Genomic DNA, 23248 nt, shown 5'->3' on the forward strand with positions numbered 1-23248 from the left:
GACCAAGATAAAGTTAGTGAAACCCGCAAAATTTCCTGATCCAATTCATCACACAGCTGCCAGAACAGTAGAGCTAGTGCAGTGGAGGGGGCGAAGCATAAGGATGCAAGCTGGTGACAGTGAAAAGGTTGGGAGGCTTCAGTCATCAGCAGCTGACAGCAAAACAAGAGCTTGGTCAGCAACATTTTTCTCTAACCAGACACACGCACACGTCTAAAACTCCCCTATACTTCACAAGCACATCCAACTGGTCAAGGCAATTAATGGGTTTTTACTTAAAATTTTTGCAAGCAGTGACTCCTCCAGGAAACAAAGTCTAGGTAACTCTGAATCTCCTAGGAAACCTTACCTGGATGCTAAGGAGTTTTTGGTTTTACCCATTACAATTGCAAATTTGCAGTTTGGGTTCCCAGCACCTGAAAAAAGTCGCAAACACAAAGAAATAGTTTTCAATATAAAAAAAACCTCAATGCAGAATCAAATGAAGTTTCATACAAACAAATCCTACTCCCTTCCTTTCGTGATAAAGGAACAAAAGCGTGCAATCTGCTTCTGTGTTTATACTCTGAGTAATCAGCCTGAAACTTAATATAACTTATTGCTTAACATGTAAGAGAGAGTTGACTTGTGGGGAGCGGAACATTGAAAATCCAAACATCCAAACCCTCCAGGATCCAGCTCCATCATCTATTCCTCTGAAAAGAGAACAAGAAGGTACTTGAAATGGAATCTAATTACTTCTGTCTCCATTACAGCTAAGCAAATAAGTGTGATACAAAAGCACAGCTCCAGGTGTTGTTCTTCTGGAATAATTTTAGTTTGCACTTTGAAGAAAGCTCTGAGTGGAAACTGTTACCTGAAAATAACCTGCCAGCATTTCAAGCCATTGATAACACTATTTGAGATGTGGTTTTGTAGCATAAAGCTAAGATTTTAATGTACAAGTCCTAAAGAAGATTCTACCATTACTTACATTGGCATTTTATTTCTAAGAGCCTTAATGCTCACTATCTTTTTCTTTAAAGGTTTCTTAGTACCAAAGCATGCTGTCATTCCTTTCAAAGTCTCACACAGACAATAAAGCTAGGGAAAAGGGGGCAGGATTATACCTGACCTACTAACAATCAGTACACTTTTTTATTGCTATCTCAATGCAGATGACAAGCCTCAGAGATTTAATTCAAAATCTGATCTGTACCAACTCAGTTTGTTTTGAGATAAGAAACAAAGATGACCTCTTAACTTCTCCAGCAGCTGTTATCACAAGGTTTGGGAGCCTCTGGTGTAGACAGTACAACCATCCAGCTCTGAGCTGAGCTGCTTCCTCCTAAGAACATCCACAGTGATGGCTGGGAAGTGGAATATTTTGTTCTGATAAACACAGCCTGTTTTGGGGCCCAAACTGCTGGCTGTTTACTTTCCTCTTTAGCAATAAGCTATTCATCCATTTTTTTTTCAAAGTGGGGTTTTATTTGTGGCCCATGAGCTGTACAATGCTAATGAGCTAAAATATCTAAGTGAAAACGTGGGGTGTGGGGGAATAAAGCAGCTTGGTGGGAAAAAAAAAGGTAGATCTCAAACAGTTGTCTCATCTGGGCAACTACAACAAGCGGGTGACCAACCCCGAAATAACACAACGTGTGCTTTGCAATGCAGTGCCCTGCAAAGAGAAACGCTATACTCTTAGGGTTATTTGACTCTTCTCCTTTTCCATAGAATGTAAAGAATTGTACAAGTGGTATTTTCTAAACCACATTTATCTTGAAGTGAGGTTTACAACAAAAGATATATTGACTTTCTGGAATCTCTACAAAAACCGTTTTGTAAACAATCCTGAGGTCGCATCTCTGCTTCAAAAAAAGGCAAATTTCACCATGTAGCATGAAAATAAATCAGAAGAAGCTTTCATATTAAACTTAGTGAGGAGTTCACTGAGAACTAGACATCTGGTTAGATGCTCTAAATGATTAGTACAAGTTTCTGGAAGGCAAATATCTCCATGTACTTTTCCCCATCTGAACACAGCAAAGGAAGACAGATTCCTGGCCTTTCCACCCCTTAGAGTTTGAAGTTCTGAAAACCCCAAACAAATTTTATGCAACTTTGACGCATAAATGCCAGAAGTAAGTTCTGTTCTAATGCAAGACTCTGAAAGACTCCAGCACTTTGGAAGACATACAGACTGTCTGGATGGAATAAATCCTTCATTTCTAAACAGCATTTTAGCATTACTTACAGAATTAAAAAAAAAGCTGCTGGAGGATGTGGGGGGAAAAGTCAGAGAAGCCTGTCATTTTGGCAGGAGTTAGAAGTAGTTTTGCAAAAAACTCACAATTGAACAAATAGAAATAACAGAGATTTTTAGAAAGTCAGTTTTAAGCATATTTCCATATTGGTAAGCTTCTTAATAAGCTTTTACATACATAAGTCTGCACAATCTGTCCAAAATTTTTAAACCACAATGCTATCACATTGGGAAACATCGTAAATTTAACTAATGTATTATATTTTTTAACTCTTCATGGCACTCACATAGGCAAAGACAATAGTATTTTAAAATGTGCTTAGAGGGTTGATCACAATTCTGTTAGAAGCCTAATCTTTGCTGGCAGGGGTGTAACATGCCCAAGATTACTGATCTTCACACAATCAACTTATACAGGTTCTTTCTGGTGGAGAGAAGAAGCTGCCACATAATCTGGTTTCAGAAGCTGATAGCACTTGATTTTTGCAACCTAGTTATCTATTTTCCAGCACCCAGTCTTCAAACTTTTGGCTAAATGATTAAGGCAGGAAAATCTACTACTTGAATGCCCAGAATATGTATGACTCTTGCCATGTTGACTGCTGCACCAGTGGGTTACCTCTATCTGCTAAAGATCAGGGGTCGGTGGTGGCATTACAGACTTGGCAGCTTCTAGAGAGGCACTGATAAACATATGTTCTGGACTCTCCTACAAGAAGAAACTGGACTGAGTAGGGTGGATGGCAGCATGGTATTAATTGTTTGAATATGGGGATCTTCTAATAGAGAAAAGGAGAACCTCCAAGAGCCTGGAGTAATTTCTATTCCATAGTTTAATCTCATCTTCTCCAGATAACACAGCTGAGTATCTGCTACACATATGGTAAAGATTACAACGTAGCTGTGAGCTACAACAGTAAAGACGGAGACAAGGCTGGGGTTTTGCAGCTAATCACCAAGGGCTGTGCAGTCCTGCCACTGAACATGGCTGCTAGCTGTTCCCCGCTAGGGCTCACAGTCTCAAGTGGTGCCAGTGAGAGCAGCTGCTGAGTTTAGGAATGTCTTTTTCCTCACCTTCCCGACACTTTTACACAGCCACAAGCACCTCTTAGTTACACAGTTTTATTGTCACTTTCCATTCACTCTTGCTTCTTAAACAATTTTTTGTTATTTTTGAGCCTATAGGGCCATACTGAAACGCAGTATTACACGACAGTATTATTTCTGTACCCTAACTGGAAGGTTCTGTCCTCCCTGCACCCTGCAAAGTTACGAGGAGCTGAGGCACTGTAACGAACAGCACAGGATTTACATGCCTTCCTACAGTCTGCCCACAGGACCTCTTCGGCACTGGTAACACAACCAGCTTTTCTGCAGGCAACACAGAGTGATGTCCCTGGGAGCTTTCTCAGTTCTAGCCTGACTTGCGAGAAGTAGACATGCTGGAAGCAACTCAAATGTTTTATCTGCCACTGTGAAGAACAGCAGTGAAGTACTGTGATAACTCAAGACATTGCAAAAATACACACAAATATTGCGGCACACTTTCTCTAGACTTCAATTCCTCTCCCAACCCATTTTTCTTTCTCATTGTGAATGCAAATGAAGCCAGAAGCATGTGGAAAACATCTGCCTGTTAACATTCTTAGCTGCCCATTTTGAAGAACGTTTCCTTTCACATATTCCAAAACAGTTGAAGCACAGACAGACGGCTAATCCAGCTGTGGCAGGTGCATCAATTTAGCTAGTGTGCCAAAAAGCAAAACCTGACCTCTGGTCTGCTCAAAATCTGTTGTTTGGCATCAATACCGCATTTACTGAAACTCATTAGACTGCTACAGGATACAGGATAATTCAAACAAAATAAAAGCTCTGGAAGATCATGGAAAGCTCCTGACACTCTGCACAAAGTATTCTTGCACAAGAGACCAATTTGAAGCTGCAGAGATTGTGAAAATTTAAGCAAGACCCAATCATTTTAGGAATTCTTAGCACAGGTTAAGTCCATGCTGCAGTGTGGAAATACTAACGTCCGCACGTAAACTGCAGACCACCTCCATCTTCCCTTTCCTGTAAAAGTTCTGACTCTTTATAACACAGACAGCAAACTGCAAGTGGAAGAAACCTCATGGATGGAATAGCATCCTTCTATTTTTCTTCTACAGTATCTGCCCGGCTTGCAATTTCTGTAGAAATACTATAAAACACTAACTTGATTATGAGTCTGACTGGTAACATTCAAGTCCCCGAGAACTCTCCCACAGGGAGCAGGACTATCTGCTTATACTCCGGTTGACAATTTACCACTTGCTTCACATGTTTTCCCTATAATCTTCCTGGATTTGTGCAATATAACATACTGAAAGAGCAACCTCCCCCAGCTCACAAAAAGCAAACTCATCTTCCTATTGTATCCACTAAAAAGTTACTTAAAAAGGGGATATAAGGATCCCTCAAAACCTTATACAAGCAGCCATTAAAAGCACAGTAGTGCCCCAAGAAAAGAATATTGTGACTCCCTACAGGTAACACTGCCCTAGACAGACCTCCCCCTCTTTCTCTCCTTTCCAGCTTTTAAATGCCTTTTGATGATGCAAAGAAACATTCGGACTTTCAGGAATAAAAAAAAAACAAACACCACTACAGTGAAATAGCAAGAGAACCTTAGCCTTCCAAAGAACACTCACATTCCGGTTGGAACAGGGAGGAGTGTAGGAAATGTACGTGTTCAGTAGGAGAAGAGTTTCCAGGAAAGCAGGATTTTTTTTTTGTATTTTTTTTTTCAACTGGCAAGTCAAAATGAAAGTGCAACCGAGTTCCAGATGAGGGTGTGGTGCTTGAAGACAAAATGTAATGTGTCAGACCAATCCAGATCATTTCACTGAAGCACATCTCAATCGCAGTACCTGCTACTAGCCTGCTGACAAAGGTTAGTTTTGTTTTAATACTTACTGCTCTGTATATTAAGTGTGATATACTTACTTACATAGAGAAGAGCTAGAATTTACCCTTAGTTAAGCTGGCTTTACAGAGAGACATCATTTCACTACGGCACTTGCTCGTTTCTAGTCTTAAAATCAGATTTTTTCAGTAGAAGAACAGAATACTGCTTAATTAATGAAAGAAAAAAAAATCTGTCTGTTTAAACTGGGGATATTAACTTCATTCAACACATATCCATACAATCCCATGTCAAGTTTAAACACACAGAAACACAGAATCTGTGTCCAAATGAAAGGCTGTAATAATTCTGCAAGAAAATATGCAAAGCTATCTATTAATAGATCTATTAATATTTCTCCTAGAAAACAGTTCTTGGAAAAAAAACAGCTGAGGTTCTGAACTGTTTGGGTACTTGTGGGCAGTTTTTCATGTGCTAAGATTCCTTTCTATGCATAACATCCTGAGAAGTCTCCAGCTGCAAGACGCAGTGTACCCACAGCAATTTGAATCTGTAAGAAATTCCATGTGGCCATAAGGTGACTCGCTGTGTGGGATGGAGACGAAACTAAGCTTGTTCCACCATTGTTCAGCAACTGACTCCCATGGGACTGCTCTGCTTTATGTAATGGGCATGTATACACACACCTGAGAAACAACATTAACAGGAATGACAAATACAAATAAGTATGTTAGCCAAAACACAACTGTGTTTTTAAGGGAGAAATATCAACTGTTGCATTTTAGATAACTTTGTTTCTGTCAAGAACTCAGGTCACCCAAAGGCTTATCAGGCAGCAGAGCACGTTCCTTGTCACAGCCAAACTGTTTTGTGATACAGACTTCTGGAAGTTTGTACTGAAATGTTTATTGTTTTGCTTTTAAGCAAATTTGCCAGTGATCCAATTTGACAAAGCATTCCTAGATGGGTTCTATAACAAGCGTTTTAGTTCACAACCAAATCTTTCAGGTTAACTTTTAATTTTCTTCTAATCTTGGCTAAGTGAATTAAATTCTCCTTGCAGCAGTTTCTCTTCAACTAAAAGAAGATACATTTGCTGCTTATGTCTGAATCTCTCCTCAAAGTACTAAAAAGCTGCAAGAGATTGCCCTTGCTGAAAAAAAAACCCGCTAACACAGCTTGTTAGGCACAGAAGAGACACATCTCTTGCTGAACTAATAAATAGAATTATTGTATCTTTCCATTCTGCACGCTTCACTTAAGGAACAGTAAATGACAGATTACAAAACTTAAAATAAGACTAAACATTGTTTAAAGTTTAACAGGAAGTGTTTTGAACTGTTAACAAAATAATCCAAAGTCATTAATGATGAAGCCAAACCAAACAGTTAATTTCTAACTAACACACTTTTAAAAAATGTAGATAGCAGATTCACTGAAAAAAAAAAAAATCAAACAAAAATAGAAATTATTACTTTCTTTCTATTTAATTGGTCTGCATCCCTGAATATGAGATCAACCAGTAACTTATTTTTCCTGGTAGACAGAAGACATTAAAAAAAATTTAAGAGATACTGCTTATAGCACAGGTTCCATAACCCTTCATTTAAACCTTTGTCTGAGAACCACAAACGGTATTTGGAGTTTTTTCAAGCTTGAAAAAGCTCCGGGGAAGTACATCAGATAAGAACCTGCTTTCAATAACATTGGCCTCAAATTCTGAAACACTCCAGACTATGAGAAAAAGGGATGTGTTTTTCATTCTCAGCTATTTTTTGCTACTGCTATTAAGGAATCTTAATCCCATTTATTTCAAGAAAACAGGGCACTGCAGACTGTAGTTTATAACAGAAAGAATTTCAGCAAATTAGTCAATGAACACAAGTATAGGAAAAGAAGAAAATACTGCAGGATATGACTTGCTTAAGAGACAGTCTGAAGATAGGAGCACTCAAACTTCAACCCTAAGCTGGCAGTGAAAATACTGCCTTAGTGTTTACAGAGTAAATTTGTCATAAGATAGTACTTGAAAAAATAGCAGAGCTTCTGAGCTGTTTGGGTACTTGTGGGTATTTTTGTATGTGATAAGATTCCTTTCTGTCATAACATCCTGAGAAGTCTCCAGCTGTAAGATGCAGTGTACCCACAGCAATTTGATTCTGTAAGAAATTCCACGTGGGCATGGCTCACTCTGTGGGATGGAGACTAAACTAAGCTGTTCAGCAACTGTCTCCACTGCTGTGCCTGATGTAACAGCATGTATATGTGTGCCTGAGAAACAAACAAGTATTCCTTATCCTCTCTGTCATAATAGCATTTATAGCCTTCAACTGGTACTCCTTTGCTTTGCAGAGGCTGTAGGGAGGAAGGTGTAATTTCAACCCTATAAAGGTATAGACAAATTTATTTTGCAATGGAATATTGTCAAACATACCTGAGTCAGAGCAGTTTAAGCAACGATGGCTCCTCAACTGAAATGTGGAAACCGGTGAGGTGCATTCCAAGCATCTTGCAATCTCAAACACCAAGGTTAATGAAAGCATTTCAATTGAATCATTTTACTTCACACACACAGATGTAGTCAGTTACCCTGTTTCGTGTGAGAATTTGAGATGGTCTGTTCTGCCTCCATCACTGTCTAGCTCTACTTTGATTATGTATGAACGTATTCTCAATATCCAACTTACTTAAACTTGAGATGTATAAGCAACTCTGAGCAAGGGTTTTAGGTTTCAACAGAAATTTTAGAACTTAAAAGCAGTATTATTTCTTTGGTGTTTCCTTCTCCCCTCTTTTTTTTCTGTCTTGTAGTTTTGCCATGGGCAGGGATACGAATAACTCAACTGATTACTGGATTGAGGACGAGGAAGATTATCTCAACTCTGTTATAGATTACAATACATATGAGCTTCTCTGTGAAAAAAATGATGTGAGAAATTTCAGTAAAGTATTCCTTCCTGCGTTCTATGCATTGGCTTTCACTGTTGGAGTTGCTGGAAATTCATTAGTGGTTGCAATTTATGCCTATTGCAAGAAACCGAAGACTAAGACAGACGTGTACATTATGCACCTAGCCATCGCTGATCTGCTCTTGCTCTTTACGCTCCCTTTTTGGGCTGCGAATGCAGTGCAAGGATGGGAACTTGGAAACTCAATGTGCAAACTCACCACTGCACTGTACACCACGAATTTCAGCTCTAGCATGCTGTTCCTGGCCTGTATCAGTGTGGATAGATATAGGGCCACTGCCGAATCCCAGGGTCACAGAAGAATTGGGAAACACTGCAGTATTATCTGCATTTGTGTCTGGCTGGGTGCCATTTTCCTCAGTATCCCTGAACTGATATTTAATCAAGTCAAGAAACACAATGACAGGAATGAATGTCTTCCTGTATTTCCAGCGAACATGGAAATACTCTTAAAGGCAACCATTCAAATCCTGGAAATTATCCTGGAATTTCTGCTTCCTTTCCTAGTAATGCTGATCTGCTATTCAGCTACTGCTCGCACAATCTTTAGATCTGCAAATGCTAAAAAATCTAGACCTTTCATGGTTCTGCTGGCAGTAGTGGCTACTTTCATTATTACCCAGCTACCTTACAACACTGTTAAGTTCTGGCAAGCCATAGATATCATCTACATGTTGATTACTGACTGTGACACAAGTAAAACCATAGACGTTGCACTCCAGATCACCAAGAGCATAGCTTTGTTTCACACCTGCCTGAACCCTCTCCTCTACGCCTTTTTGGGTGCCTCTTTTAAAATGCATATTATGAAAATGGCAAAAAATTATGGACACTGGAGAAGACAACAACAGAACGGAAGACCTGAAGAAATTTCTATGAATTATGAAGATCATACTGAAGAAACAATTAGTTTCACTATATAGACTCCACATTACTCTCATTATCTTATATAACCAAGGGAATTATTTACTAATTCTGGGGGTCTTGTTTCAGCTGTTTCTCTGCAAGTCAACTTTCAGATTAATTTCTGAACCTGGAGACCAGCCAACACACTACATTGCAGTTCAAAGTGGAACATGTTGATCAAAATTAAGCATCAGGCAAGAACTAAATACTGAAATTCCTAGAAACAACTAGAGAGATTAATGAAAATAAAACCCCAGCCCTCCAAAAAACCACAACAAAATCCAAACACCTAAAAACTCACCAAGATTTAAATTTAAAAGTGTGGCAGTACTAGGCAATTAAATGCCTGTATAATGAACAACCTGTACATATCTAAGCATCTAACTGAAACAGAAAAAGAAACCATCAGCAATAAAACAGCAGTACAGGAACTTTTGTATAAAAAGTTAATAAACTTGTGTTTCTCTGTTTTGTAAAACTTTATAACGTTTGTGTAATAAGTAAGTCCCATTTTTTCCTCAGCTATCATTCTATAGATACCCTTGCAGCTTGAAATGAGCTATCAGTTCACAGCTGAGAACTGAGAGGGGGAGGTGGGAAAGACATTCTCTATGTGTTTCCACATATGTAGAGCAACAACAACATCCTCCACATAAACAGCAACTCCTTCTGTTACTAAAAAAAATTACCTGTCACCTCTCCTTTTCTACTCACCCTAAACTTTAGTCTCCTATGGGAGGCATATTCTAGATCTCTGTAAATGTTATGTCAAATGTAAATGCCAAAGTAGTGCAGTCAAAGCATTAGCAGAAATGTAAGAAAAAAGTTAAGTTAATCTTCAAACACAGGCTCTGGAGTTTCTACTCAGAATTTGTAAAATGAGTCAAACACTGCAGTGACTGTATCTGCTGAAGTATACGGAGATACAATAAAATCAAAGAACACAAAAAGTGTACTGTCTGTCATTTCTTTCAGTAGACATTCACATCTTTCATCACAGGCATTTATCAACCAGCAAAGGCTAGAGGCCCTTCTTGATGGATGAGAGAGGTTCTGACTCCCTGTGAAGCTCATGGTCGGTGGAATATAAACAGATAGATATCAAAGCTGTCCCCTGCCACAGTGCTGGCAAGGATTCCAGGAAAACAGCAGTTTTCCATGACTCTCTGGAAGCTTTTCAAATATATTAATGTACTAGCTTTCAAAAGGAAATAAAAGTGGTATTGCAGCACATGGTCCCTGCTTTCAAACATCCCAGGGGCTCTGACAAAATGCCTGATCTACAGTTTATGAAAGCCAAAAAGAATTTCACATTTTTTAGACACTGTTCCTAGTTACACAATTATAGACCAGAAGAAACAGCTCTAAAATGACAGACAGGAAACAACAGTAGCATAAACAAGACAAGCTTCTCTCTGTTTGGATAACAAAAGTTTACAGAATTTCTGCCCAGTATTTTCAGAAATACTACGCTGTGAACAGACAAGTCAGAAGTGCTTCAGAGGTGGTCTACACATACACCATAAATCTGACATGTTTAGGCCACACTGGATTTACTGTAGATGTGCAAAGCACCCATGCAGAGCATGGTAAGAAACTCCATTTCTTCCACAAAGCAACTGACTCCTTGCATATGTGATTTATGATTCATTTTCACAAATATAGTGGTTGCAATCCGAGCAACATTCTAACCAGGCTGTCAGGCTTCTGGAATTACCAAACATCCAAGGTTCTAATGTCCCACTCACAGCAAAGAGGGAAAAAAAAACCTAAACAAAAAAAAAAAAAAAATCCCAAAACCCCCCAAAACAAAACAAACCCCAAACCAAAAAAAAAAAAAAACCACCCAAAAAAACCAACCAGGCATAAAATGGCAATCTGACTAAGGCAGAGCTGCATGTGTATGCTTCTCAAACTTCAAACTGCAGTGCCTTTTGTGTGTCTGTCTTCATGCAAATCTGACCGCCCTAATGATTTTTATTAAGAACAAGACAAATCAAATCATGACTACTGTCTTATGTTTACTCTCCTTTTTACAATTCACGTAACTATTTTTATGAATAACATTTTGTGCGTGTGACCTCCTACAAGCTTTTGCATTACTTCCTTAGGAACTGCAATGCACAGTTGAGAGGCGTTGACCCAGAGCAAAAGTAGCAGCCAGCAGTTAAGCGACACTCAGGTCAAGAGGCAAGATATCCTATGCCTCCTCTTGTCGCCAGTTTTCAGTACTAGAAGAGAGAGAGAGCCCTATCTTCTGGTGAGTCTAGGTACTGCACAAGTATATATCAGTAGGTACCTACACTCAAAAGGTAAATAAATGGAACATTCGAGTTTCACTCTAGTTAGCAACTCAATTTATGTACCTGGCTTCCAAACTCCCAGGGAATTATGATTTTCCAGTTCTTGTCATGTATGTTGCAGTAAAAAAGTAATGGTACTATAATATAAAGGATATTTACCACTTACAGTCTAATCCATTTATTTTTATGGGAAGTACAGTATGAGAAAATTACCTGCAAGAGTGAGTCCAACAGCATCATAGGCTAGTTTAAAAAGCAGTTAAATTTTTACTGTAATTACACAGTATACTCAAACCTCACTTACAAGCTGCCAAAGACAGTCTCATGAAAACAAAGTTTAAAGGCTACGGCCATAAATGTGTAAATTACCTGATGGAAAGACATAACATTTAAAAAACAATATTAGCATTAATTCTATGAATGAAATTCAGAGGTTCCAAGAAGGGCCCAAAACCCCAAATCGGATTCCAGTCTTGGACTTTGCCTCATAGAACAAAAGATCAATTCAGCTCTTTCCGTTGTTTTACATTCTATTGCCTTTACCCAACAAGAGACAGTTTTCTATCTCAGAAACGGAGCACAAATATTTTTGTTTTATCAGTTCTTGGTAAGAATTTTAGAGACTTAGCCATGCTTATTTAGAGTTTCTGTACTTACCACTGCTCCACCACTTCTTGCCATTGATCACATAACTTTTTCCATCTCGCTCAATGCTGCATTGCATGTTGGTGGCATCACTTGAAGCCACATCAGGTTCTAAAGAAAAAAAAAACAAAATAAACCACTGGATTGGATATACAGATAGTACTACTGCCACAAATATTGGATCTAGATGTATTCTATTGACAGTAACACTATCTTGCTCCTAATAGAAAAGTTGTTTTCAGAACCTCACTCTGCTGGTGGTCAAAGTCTTTCTATTTTCTAGCAACCCGTTATTAACAGCCAGTTTAAACTTCCTTCTTCTTGGGCTCAGACTACTCTTAATAGTAAGCAACCTTTTTCCTTCCCCAGTGTTTTAAAATCCTTCCCCCTTCCAAAGTACTTACAGAAAAATGTCATATCTCTCCTCAGCCTTTTTTTCCCCTAGGCTCTTCTCAAGTGAAGATAAAGAGATTCAAACTACTTTTGTGACGGTTTATGAAATAGGTTACACAAAGCAGTTGCCAGCAAAATGTCATCAATTATTGTTTGGAACAGGAAAGATTCTTCCTCTCTCCTTTCACCCTTAACTTCTTTTACAGGCCATCTTTGTAAAAGCAAAAGCGTCTCTTTCCTTTTGGTGAACACACTGAAACAGTATTTGCAAGGCCCAGCTCTGCAAGACCGAGTTCTCTGAACTCCTGCTGACACAGGAAAATCTGGATTTTGACATCACATGTTCAAAAGCTACCTTCCTAAATCAACAGTCAGGCCTTCCGCAGATGTTGAATGCTACAAGCTTTCAAGAGCAAAAACGAATATAATGTAGAGCTACAGACATAAAGCAAGTACATCATATGTTTTACAAGTTATCTTCAGGTTTTGTCTTAAAACCTCTACCTACGACATAGTGCAAAACTACACAACTGTAATCACAATAATCATACTTGTACCTACTTACATGTTTCTAGAGAACCCCAAAGCACATGGCAAAAAAGGGGTAAGTTCTATCGTAAATCTGTTTGGTACAATGGAATGTGTTTTACTAGTACTAAAAATAAATTGAAAAATATAAGGAAAGCAAATTAACTATGAAAAATGGTAACTATTGGGGAAGGGCAGCAAGGATGCTTCATTTTGCACTCACACCTCATATATGATTTCATATTCAAATACATTCACAGATACAGTAAAAATGTCTGTATTAATTCATTTACACATAGTATCTTGTAGTTTTGTACTTTTTGCATATGCCATATCAAATTTCTGCTAAGTGCCTCCAACTTTCTTCTGGAGAAAAATTTACCTGTCATGCAGAAGCAAGAACTAATCTTCCCTTCCAGGAGAGGCTCCAGCCACTCTTTCTTTTGCTCTTCAGTCCCATACATGTGCAGAACCTCCATGTTTCCAGTGTCTGTAAGAAATCAGCAGTCATGTTTCACTTCTTGAGATGCACAACTTGTAAGGTGCAAGATGTCCAACTCTTCAGCGCTCTCAGTGCCGTATTTACGGGACAGGGTTGCTAACCTGGTGCGTGACAATTGAAAACCTCAGGAGCAAAGAAGCACTTCCCCGTCTCCTCAGCTATTAGTGCGTAGTCAAGTTGGCTGAGACCACTGACATCTGGGAGAAAAAGGTTCCACAGACCTTCTGCTTTGGCCATTTCCTGTTGAAAGAATCAAAGGAAAAAAACATTGGCAAAAAATCTTTAAAAAAATAAAATATTCTGGCTTGATGCCTATTGTCTTCCTTCCTGCTTAACACACATATAGCTGATGTCTTTTTTCAATAGCTATTTCCAATAGGTATAGTCTTTGACTTAAAGTTCAGACATATCCCACACAGAACTCACTTCCGCTTTTCTCCTATCTCGTATCTCTCACCTCACATTTCCTTCTTCCTTTCCTCACACTGTTTCTTTCCATGGAGAGTAACTCTCCAGCAATATACACCAAACGTTCATATGCTGCATGTCAGTGCCTGTTTTTTTTACTGCTAGAGTGCTCAAGAATATTTATTATCACATACCTTCAATCTCTCAAGCAGTGGTGGTTTCTTCCAATTTTCCTCAGCATTTCCACCTTCAGCATAGTATTTTATTATTTCCTTAGAGGAACAATTAAAAATATGCTCTTTAAACTAAGAGTACATGTAACATACACAAGTAATAACACGGTGACTTTTCCAGCCCTGCACCCCAAGAAACCAATAAAAAAATACTCAACGTCGGTTTTTATTATGTAGTTGGTTGCACTATAAAATTAAAAATATAATTGAAAATCAAACTGCAATCTATTCATTTTGCAAGACTTTAAATGCATCATTGAGATGACCCCAATCAGTTCCTTATTTCATACAGGGAAATGATTTGGGGTGGTTTAAAATACGCAATGATGACAGTAGAACATCAGCGTTTTCTGGTGATACAAGTAACTGTTACCAACAGTATGCACAAGAGGCATGAACCTAAAAGTAAAACAACAAATAAAAGCCTGATGTACTGACACTTAAGATTCAAGTTTCCCATCACAACATTCAGATATATAAGCCAGTTAATCTTTTTTTAAATTGAGAAAAAAACACAAAGAATACATTTTCTTTTCCTGTAAAAGTAATTCCTTAACATATCATGTAAACAGTCATTCCAAGCACTAGTGATTAGTATTAAGTAAAACTGTTTATTCAGTAATCCTATTATTTTCACAAGCACGTTTTAGTGAGGCCCAGCACTTAATCAAAGCTGGCCCAGAAGAATAGGAGGACATGACTTCTACACACAGTTTTACATTTTCATAAACTCTAGTAACAAAATATTGATTTATAAATAGGCTTAGCAAAAGCTTTTACCTTCTCAGCTGGATATATGTGCTGCTGCATGAACTGCTTGACTTTTAGCAGAATTTCTTGGCCTTTCCTACTTTGATGGAACAGCTCTCCAGCAACACTGTGATATGTGCTGCTGAAAGATGATCTAGGCAAGAACATTCAACGTGATAACAAGTCAGACCAGATTTTCCCTGATAATAATATAAGCTGCCTTTTACAGGCATTTAAACAAGCAAAAATGTTGTAAAAGCTTTGCCTTGCCTTTGACCAGCAGTTTAGACTACTTTTACCTTTTCGAGAGCTCTAATCCTTTCTCTGCCAGAGGCTTCACAATCTTCGCAAATTCATGACTATTCTCTGCAGAAGCATTTCCAATGAGATACCTAGCATATACACCCTAAACCCAAAAGAAAGACATATATGGTATAATTCTGCACTTAAAGATGTCTCTTTAATAGACTGGCGATTTCTTCAACTATGAAAGTTAACACTTAAACACACATATTCTTAACAGGAAAAAATTAGCATCCAGAGAGATTTTACTGAGATGTTAATATTGGTTTTGGCCCACTTCTGATATAAAGGAGATACTTGGCGCACAAGTGAAAAAAACCCATACCCTAGCTAAACTAACTAAAGGAAAATCACAAAAAGTAGTAGAGAAAAAAAAAAAGAAAAAAAGAAATATCTGCATATGATACTGCAAGCAAGCCCAGCCAGTCCCTTAAGCCAGCTAACAACAGTATACACATACACGTGATTATTATCCATGACTAAATTAACTACCCACATATACACTCTTATTCCAAATTAAAACAAGGCAGATGACCCCACATTTGGTATGCTGATCTCATGCTGCAACTCATAAAAATATACTTATGCCTTACAATGGCTGAATATCTAATTAAACAGTTACTGCTGTTAATAATGAATCAATGAAACTTATTTTATCCTATAATCACATCTCAAGATTGGCTTCCTATGCTCACAGTAAGATGAGCTCTCAATACACTCTTTTTAATCTGTGGGTGGCACCCACAGATCTTACTTACCTATCCTGCTATCTGCTTTCATGAGAGCTGCAAAAACTTACTTCTTTGTTTCTCTGTAATACAGGATTTAAATTACCCAGAGAGTGCAAAAAGGTAATGACAAAATTGCCTGCATACTGGAATATTAATAAGAAAAAATCCAAATATCCACATTTTCTTCTTTTTTAGCCTACTTTCCTAAGAAGTTAGCTATATGTAATGCAACGTCCTGTATGTAGCAAGAATTCTATCTTAGATAGTTATCAGTCATAAGCATCCAAGATACTGCTTCCAAAGGAACAAACTGAAATATAACAGTTCCAGTTATTTTTTAAATATTATTCATATTTTGAACAAGTATTATCAACTACAAATACTCATAATAAAAATATGGGACATTTCAGCAAATGTGATTGTATTACCTGGGATATTGCTGCCAATTTAAAAAAAGACAAAGCAAGAAAAAAATTAAAGTTGGATAAAGTAGTACTAATATTCCGGCAGCGGCAGTAAATGGCAACCAGTTCTTCAAAGGAAGGAGTTTCTACAAAAAAAAAAAAAAAACCACAAACAGAAAATTTTAGAATATTCAACAATTTCTATTATTTTTTCCACCTTGTTCTTCAAACATTTGAACACCTTGTCAGCTTTACGAGATTTCCATTTACATAGTAAAAACCCCATGATTTATAATTTCTTATGACCTAAGTGGTGAGGGTGGTAGAACCCTGGCAGGGGTTGCCCAGAGAGGTGGTGGATGCCCCATCCCTGGAAACATTCAAGGCCAGGTTGGATGGGGCTGTGAGCAACCTGATCTGGTTGGAGATGTCCCTGCTCCTTGCAGGGGGGTTGGACTAGATGACCTTTGAAAGTCCCTTCCAGTCCAAACCGTTCTGTGATTCTATGTGTGATATGGAGAACCGAAAGGAAATAGGAGTTATCAGAATTCCAGATAAGCGTAACACTTCCTACTGCCCCTTGCCTCCACTCCAGTCAGGAAATTCATTTCACCACAGGGGAAATGGGGGGTGTTGCCTTTTTAAAAAAAAATTACATTTAAATTTTTGTTTTCTTCCACTATCTCTAAGAAAGGTTAAAAATAATCTTTTACAGAAGAAGCATACTCTGTCTAAGCCACAGCTTGTTAAAACAGGACTAGCTTAAACCTCACTCTCAGCATGTTTCCTACAATGAAGAAAATCACATAAAAGTTCTCCTCAGGTGTTAACAGATGTGCTTATTAATTTAATTTTTTATTATGGTTTCAAAAGGTAATATATCAAATAGAAATCAAGCCCAGAATTTATTTTAAAAAAAATAAGTTACAATTTCATACCTATGGTGCCTTTGAAACCCAAGACAGCTCCTTGACCTAAGCCCTTAATAGATGTAGGCCAAAAGTAGGATAGAGTGGCATATGCTAGATCTGCTAAAGGATGACCAGTAGTTGAAAGTTCCCAGTCCAGCACTGCCAAAACACGAGCCTTAAAAAAAAAAAAAAAAAAAAAAAAAGCCTCAAGTGAATGCTAGAAGATAAATTCTCTCCATCCACAAATGCACAACCCACTTAATATCAAACAGCTTTAATCAGTTACTATGTGTTTAAAATTAAAAACAGGCATTGTGCCTGCCAGCAGAACCAGCAAAACCAGTTTCTTTTAGTACTATGTAAGGATCTGCAGAAAATGAACATTCACACAGTGGCAGAAAAATGAAAATTTTTCCAATGAAAATCTCTTAAATTCTACATTTTTAGTAGCATTTTTCCTGCCAGAAACTTCTAAATGTGACTGAAATAAAATATCCTAAAGAACAGTAGTATTGACAGTTGGGGTTTTTTTTTTTTTGGCTCCAGTACTGTTACACAGATACTGTTGCACAGTCCTTTTGCACAGATACTCATGGACAAACCATGCATTAAAAAACCTAAATTATGACAATATTATGCATAGATTAACATTTACTTGGGGAAATGAATGTCTTAAACAGGACAGTCAAACACTGTTCAGATAGTGACACAAGTCTCTGCTGCAATCTTCCTTGCAATGGCGTCTTCCACTGGATAGGCTGAGACTCCCAAACTGTCATTTTGATGAATTCTTACAATCCTGTCATCCTGAACGACCCCTTCAGCCTACTCATCATCCATGGCTACTTGAACTACTTGCAAAAGTCTTTCCTACATGGTCACTCCTGCATATATAGGAACAGTTTCTACAGATTATTTAAAATTACCTATGCACAGTTTGGTCAATTCCTTCAGTTACATCAGGAACAGCTGGCAGAGTCCCTTGGACTGCCAGATTCTCTCCTCACAGAGTCAATCAGCACATTTAAGCCTACAAAGAGTGTCTATCAACAGATAAATGCACAACAATGGGAATCTCTGGGATCTGTTGCTTTTGAAGCAGTCATCACAGAGTCTTGGTCACAAATCCCATGCATATTTTCTGGTCACAACGCAGCAAATAGCATAGAAAAAAAATAATGAAAATATCATTGTATTGATAGATAGGTAACGCACATTTATTTTCACAAATGAGAAAAACATCTCTTCCTTTTCCCTAAAGATGAAGGAGGAACTTTCAGGGTTTCTGCAGTCTATGTGTGCTCCAAAACTAAGCAACTTTGGCAGATTTTAAATTTGCTTCCACTAGTATCACATATCATGCATTCAGATCCTGCTACAAAAGCCACTGCAGTTATATCAAAGCCATACCACAGACTTCAGTGGGCTTTGGATCAGATGCTTGTGTAGTTTAACAAAGTGATCCTTCAGTATGTCCTTAAGTTGCACTGAATTAGAAAGATATAAAGATAGAAAATTTTGTTCCTGGACTTCGAAGTAGAGACCAGAGCTAATGAATAAACTGAGTAACTAGCTCCTGCAATGAAAACCAGGACTGTATTAGGTACCTAAACACCATACATAGAGCACAGAGAAAAGTTAAGTTCTCTACTATTCCTTTCAAAGACGTATCATCCGCCAAGACATCCACATAAGTGCCTCATTACATAGCTGGAGTACAAACAAACTGAGGATCAAAAACTACTAACATGTACAAATATGTTTCAAATACCTCTGTTGGGTGGAAGATGATGTTATCTATTCTGAAGTCCCCATGAATCAGGCTTTCTTCATTATCCTCAGGTGGCAAGTTGTTTGCTAACCACTCAGCCAGCTTGTTCATGGCAGGAATATCTGTATGAGCAGCTGCATCATACTGTCTTTTCCAAGTTGATACCTAAAGAAATAGAAACACTTAAACAGATTTTCCAACTAATTCACAAGTTTCACAAGAGCACAAAATTCTGAAGAACATACTTCTGGACTTTGACTATGACCATGTTACCTGTAAATTCAGTAAAACCCAGTGGCTTTGCATCTGCAAATATGAACTCTGAGATCAAAAGATGCAATGAAGACCACTTCTATTTCCTATTTCAATCCTATTTACATAGCCTAAATCTAGTATTATTCCAAAAGCGAATGAATACCATTCCCTGAGTATAACACTACAGAATTGATCTGAATGTAGTAGTAACTTCATACCATGCACAAATAACTGAACTAAGTGAAGGTGTTTAATAGCTAAAATATGATGGTTACTTTTACAAGTTGGTAATAACAAACAATTTAGCAAATCAAATAAATCATCAAAGATCTGGCAAAACAAGAGAATTTTTTGAAGAGCTGTACCTGTCTTCTGCAGTATCCTGGTCCTCTGCCATATCCTTGGAGACCCAATGACTGTAAATCAAAGGAGTGCAACAGGGCCAAAGTTTCTATCATTGCAATATACAAAGCAGAACGCTCTGCTGGGCCCACTTCGGGCAGTGAGAGGTCTCGGAAGATGCGACCCTAGAAACATCATAAATCAGATATTTGGTGGGATGTACACATCAGATGAAGAAAAGTAAAGCTATACATTTCAGGAGCAAAAACAAATGCAGTGAATTCAACACTCCCTATGCAATCAAAAACTCCTTCCTCATTTATTTTATTCCTTGCCCAGGACAGATGAAGGGATTCACAGTAATCTCAGATCATTAGTATACAGGATATCTATTGGAAGGCAATTAAAATAACCCGATACAGCAGACTTTTACACTCAGAGTCGCCAAAATCTAACAGAAGAAATATCAACTCAGCTACAGCCTCCCCAGAGGGATGGATCACAGACAGAGCTAAGCTATGTTCTTTCTTAAATTAGTGCTTGAGCTGGAATACTGCTTGGTTTTCAAGAAAAGGTGATTGTATGTAGATTATTATCTTCAGTACTTAACAAGTCCCAGGATGTCCAAGGATCCAGTGTAACTTTATAGCATGATCATTCTCCTTTTGACATGTTTATGCTTCTCACAGAAGCAATACTGACTCATTACAAGATACCCTTCTGAGAGCTCAAAACAAGAACAAAAGGTTAAATACTGAGCTGAAAATTTTGACAAAGTGGGAAATAAGTCCTAGAGAAGCTGAAATCAGCGAGAATTTATCATAGCTAGCATTTCTTAAAAATATCCAAGGATTATTTATGTTTATATCACAAAGCCTAGTAAATGTTGAATAAAGCTCTAACAGAATGGTTTTAAACAATTTAAAAGCAGCTTGTAGTAGGGAGAAGAAAGAAATCTCTCATGTTAGAGGACCAACCTGCACATGCTGCATTACATAAAATTCTGTTCCAATGACAGAAACATCACTGCAATACAACAGGGGCTCAGGCACAGGAAATCCAGCTGAAAATAATGCTTTCTGCACACGATACTCTCTATCAACCTGAAGAAGACACAGAATTTAGCTTCAAAAAAAAGCTCCCAAACATAAATGAGTACAGTGGATGACAATGTATTCTTCCAAATGTTTAGTTATGTATATAGCACAGAAAACAGAAAATGATCCAGCAATTTCTTGCATTTCTAGACATTCAACAATGAGGTGCACCATCACGTAAAGGACTTATCCTCCTGCAACACAAAGTGTTTGGAGCTTGCTGAAGAAAGTTACTCACCATGTGAGCTCTAGGTAAAAGAGGGCCATGAGGCTTCTTCCTGAGCACATAAGCCTGCCCACCCTTCTGAAGATAAAAGGTTGGATTTGACTGGCCTGAGCTACGAAGAGAAAGATTACAATTATTTATGAATTCCAGTACTTACAAATTTGCAAACTTTTAACAGAAATTATGCAAAATGCATGGTCAATGACTTGACCTGAATGAAATGGCAAGACAGAAGAAAGGGTTCTTCTCAAGTGTTGTTTTTTATTTGTTTGTTTGTTTGTTGTTGGTTTTTTTTCTTTTTCAAATACAGCCTTACAAGGATGCAAGTGACAGCCTACAAAATTGGAAGTCAGAGGTCCTGCTCCTACCTATAAGAAAGACACCTCCTTTCACTGCAGAGAAGTCACAGATACTCAATTGGGCCTTCAGTGTAATGGAGATAGCATTTACCTCTCCTCCCTAAAGAGACATCATTAACAATTTCAGAGTATGCAGTAGATACTAACTTTAAAGCTTTCTAATTTGGAAGAAATTAAACAGAGCAGAGTTCAGAGTAGCCCATAATTGCATTTGTCCTTTGGTGAGCTGTATTTTGAACAATGTAAGCATAGAGAAAGCTCTCCAATAACTGACGAATTCCAGTACCTAGCCCTGCTGTACGCTAGCCTGATCATCATATACATATGCTATGCTTAAGGGACTGCCTTTAGTAACTATTAAGTTTTAAAGAATGAATGTTGCAGTGACAAAGAATCATAGAAATTAAACATTTCAATCACATGCATGTGTAAAAGAGAAGGACAACCTAGGTATGAAATATCTTGTCCATCATATTGCAATCAAGCTCAGTGATCGTCATTTTCCCCAATGCTCTGTGCTAATCTACGTGTCATCTTCTGGATCATTTTTAAGACCCATGCTGATGTAGTCCAATAAGACATTAGACAACTATCAGAGAATCAAAATCAAGTGCACTTTTGCCCTCATGCTCCCCACGACATTTCCGTTCTCCCTGAGGTACTTAGGGCATAGTCTGTAATACAGTAACAAATATACTGCACAGACAAATATTGTGTCTAGCACAATAGATTTACATCTTTTGAAGCCTTGAAGTGCAACTGCAAGATAAACAAAGTAGTAAAAGCATAAATATGGCAACACTTTAGCAGATTTTACTATTAGCTACTCTCCTAAGGCCTCTCCTAAAGTCTCATCAACTGAAGCATGTATGAGGATTAGAGTACAGCTAAGGATTCAGTGGATGTTGTACATTCGCATCAGAAGGCAATTGAAAATTTACTGTTTCTCAGTGATGACTGCGGATAAAGCAGTCGAGGTCATGTTTAGAAGGGAATTAATATACTAATTTGGTGATGCAAACAAATTTGGTGTTCTGTGCAACAACGGCTTTGGAGCCTGGGTGTAGCATCTCACTGGTGCAACGCCTTGCTCTCAGGGCGTTAATGGGAATCTCAGCTCAGCGTTGCACTCTTCTCATTGATTTGCTTACCAGGCAACAGTCCAAGGCTTTTCAAACTTATTTCTTAAGCCATGTATGTGCTTTTGAACATTACTATTTGCTGCACAACTAAAGATAGATCAGATAAATTGAGATTCATGAGCAGGCAATAAAACAATTGTGCGCATACTCCAGCAGAGCACACCAGGCAGGGCCAAGTACACGTTTTTCCGAGGGCAGCCAACTGCGGCCACAGGGTTTGCTTGCGCCAAAGGTCACCTTCGCCACCATCGCAAACTTTGACTCCTCCAGCCGCCCAAGGGACCAGCCCATCCCTTGATGGCGGCCATCCGCCAACACCAGAGCAAAGGGCCCCAGCTCTGCCCACCTGTCCTGCCAGGCAGCGGGCAAAGCCGCGGCCCCTCACCCTCGCCCCCCACAGAGGCACGGTGCGGGCCTCACGCTCCTCAGAGCCCACGCCAATGGCTCACGGAAACAGCCACGGAGGCCGCGGCTCGCTCCTCGCAGGCAGTCCCGGGGCCTTTACCTGTACTGCCTGACAGCCAGAGCCCCCGCGGGCTGCCGAGGGAAGCCGGGCAGGCGGCTGCACAGGTACCGCTCCAAGCTGCCCTCGTCGAAGCGGTGCTGCCGCCTCACCTCGCTGGTGCCTGGCTCGGCCGCCATCCCCGCGCTACGCCGGCGGCGTACGGCCCGCACCCGCCCACCGGCGCCGGTACGCTACTGACGGAGCCGCCCCGCCCCGCCCGGCGTCGTCACGGCAACCGGAGGCGGCCTGGTCCGTCCGGGAAAGCGGTCCCCGGCGCGGGGCCAGCGGGGCTCTCGGACCTGGGTGGCTTCTCCTTGAGGAAAGAGGCTCTCGGGACGTGGCTGCCGCCCCGACTGACACCTGCCCTCAGTCATCGCCGGAGCCCGCCCGTAGTCGGGCGGCAGCAGCCCCCCTCTGG

General features: G+C 39.1%; 2 protein-coding genes across 2 annotated transcripts in view; one reads left to right on the forward strand and one right to left on the reverse strand.

Moving 5' to 3' along the window:
* Window positions 1–22967, reverse strand: part of ACAD11 (acyl-CoA dehydrogenase family member 11) — a 29038-nt gene extending 6071 nt beyond the window's left edge. Inside the window, exons 1-14 of the mRNA XM_086742807.1 lie at window positions 22831–22967; window positions 20837–20936; window positions 20479–20604; window positions 19525–19686; window positions 18905–19069; window positions 17161–17308; window positions 16247–16368; window positions 15084–15190; window positions 14815–14938; window positions 13996–14073; window positions 13495–13633; window positions 13274–13381; window positions 11983–12081; window positions 350–416 (exon numbers count right to left, since the gene is read on the reverse strand). Coding sequence (XP_086598933.1) covers window positions 350–416; window positions 11983–12081; window positions 13274–13381; window positions 13495–13633; window positions 13996–14073; window positions 14815–14938; window positions 15084–15190; window positions 16247–16368; window positions 17161–17308; window positions 18905–19069; window positions 19525–19686; window positions 20479–20604; window positions 20837–20936; window positions 22831–22967 — 1682 coding nt within the window. The remainder of the gene's footprint in view (window positions 1–349; window positions 417–11982; window positions 12082–13273; window positions 13382–13494; window positions 13634–13995; window positions 14074–14814; window positions 14939–15083; window positions 15191–16246; window positions 16369–17160; window positions 17309–18904; window positions 19070–19524; window positions 19687–20478; window positions 20605–20836; window positions 20937–22830) is intronic.
* ACKR4 (atypical chemokine receptor 4) lies at window positions 4994–9966 on the forward strand. The gene is made up of 2 exons (XM_086742808.1): window positions 4994–5174; window positions 7959–9966. The coding sequence occupies exon 2, from the start codon at window positions 7966–7968 to the stop codon at window positions 9037–9039; it is 1074 nt and encodes a 357-aa protein (XP_086598934.1). The 5' UTR covers window positions 4994–5174; window positions 7959–7965; the 3' UTR covers window positions 9040–9966.
* Window positions 22968–23248: the final 281 nt, after the last annotated feature.

Source organism: Chlamydotis macqueenii, chromosome 2 (assembly GCF_036417535.1).
Source record: "Chlamydotis macqueenii isolate bChlMac1 chromosome 2, bChlMac1.mat, whole genome shotgun sequence".
Lineage (NCBI taxonomy): Eukaryota > Metazoa > Chordata > Aves > Otidiformes > Otididae > Chlamydotis > Chlamydotis macqueenii.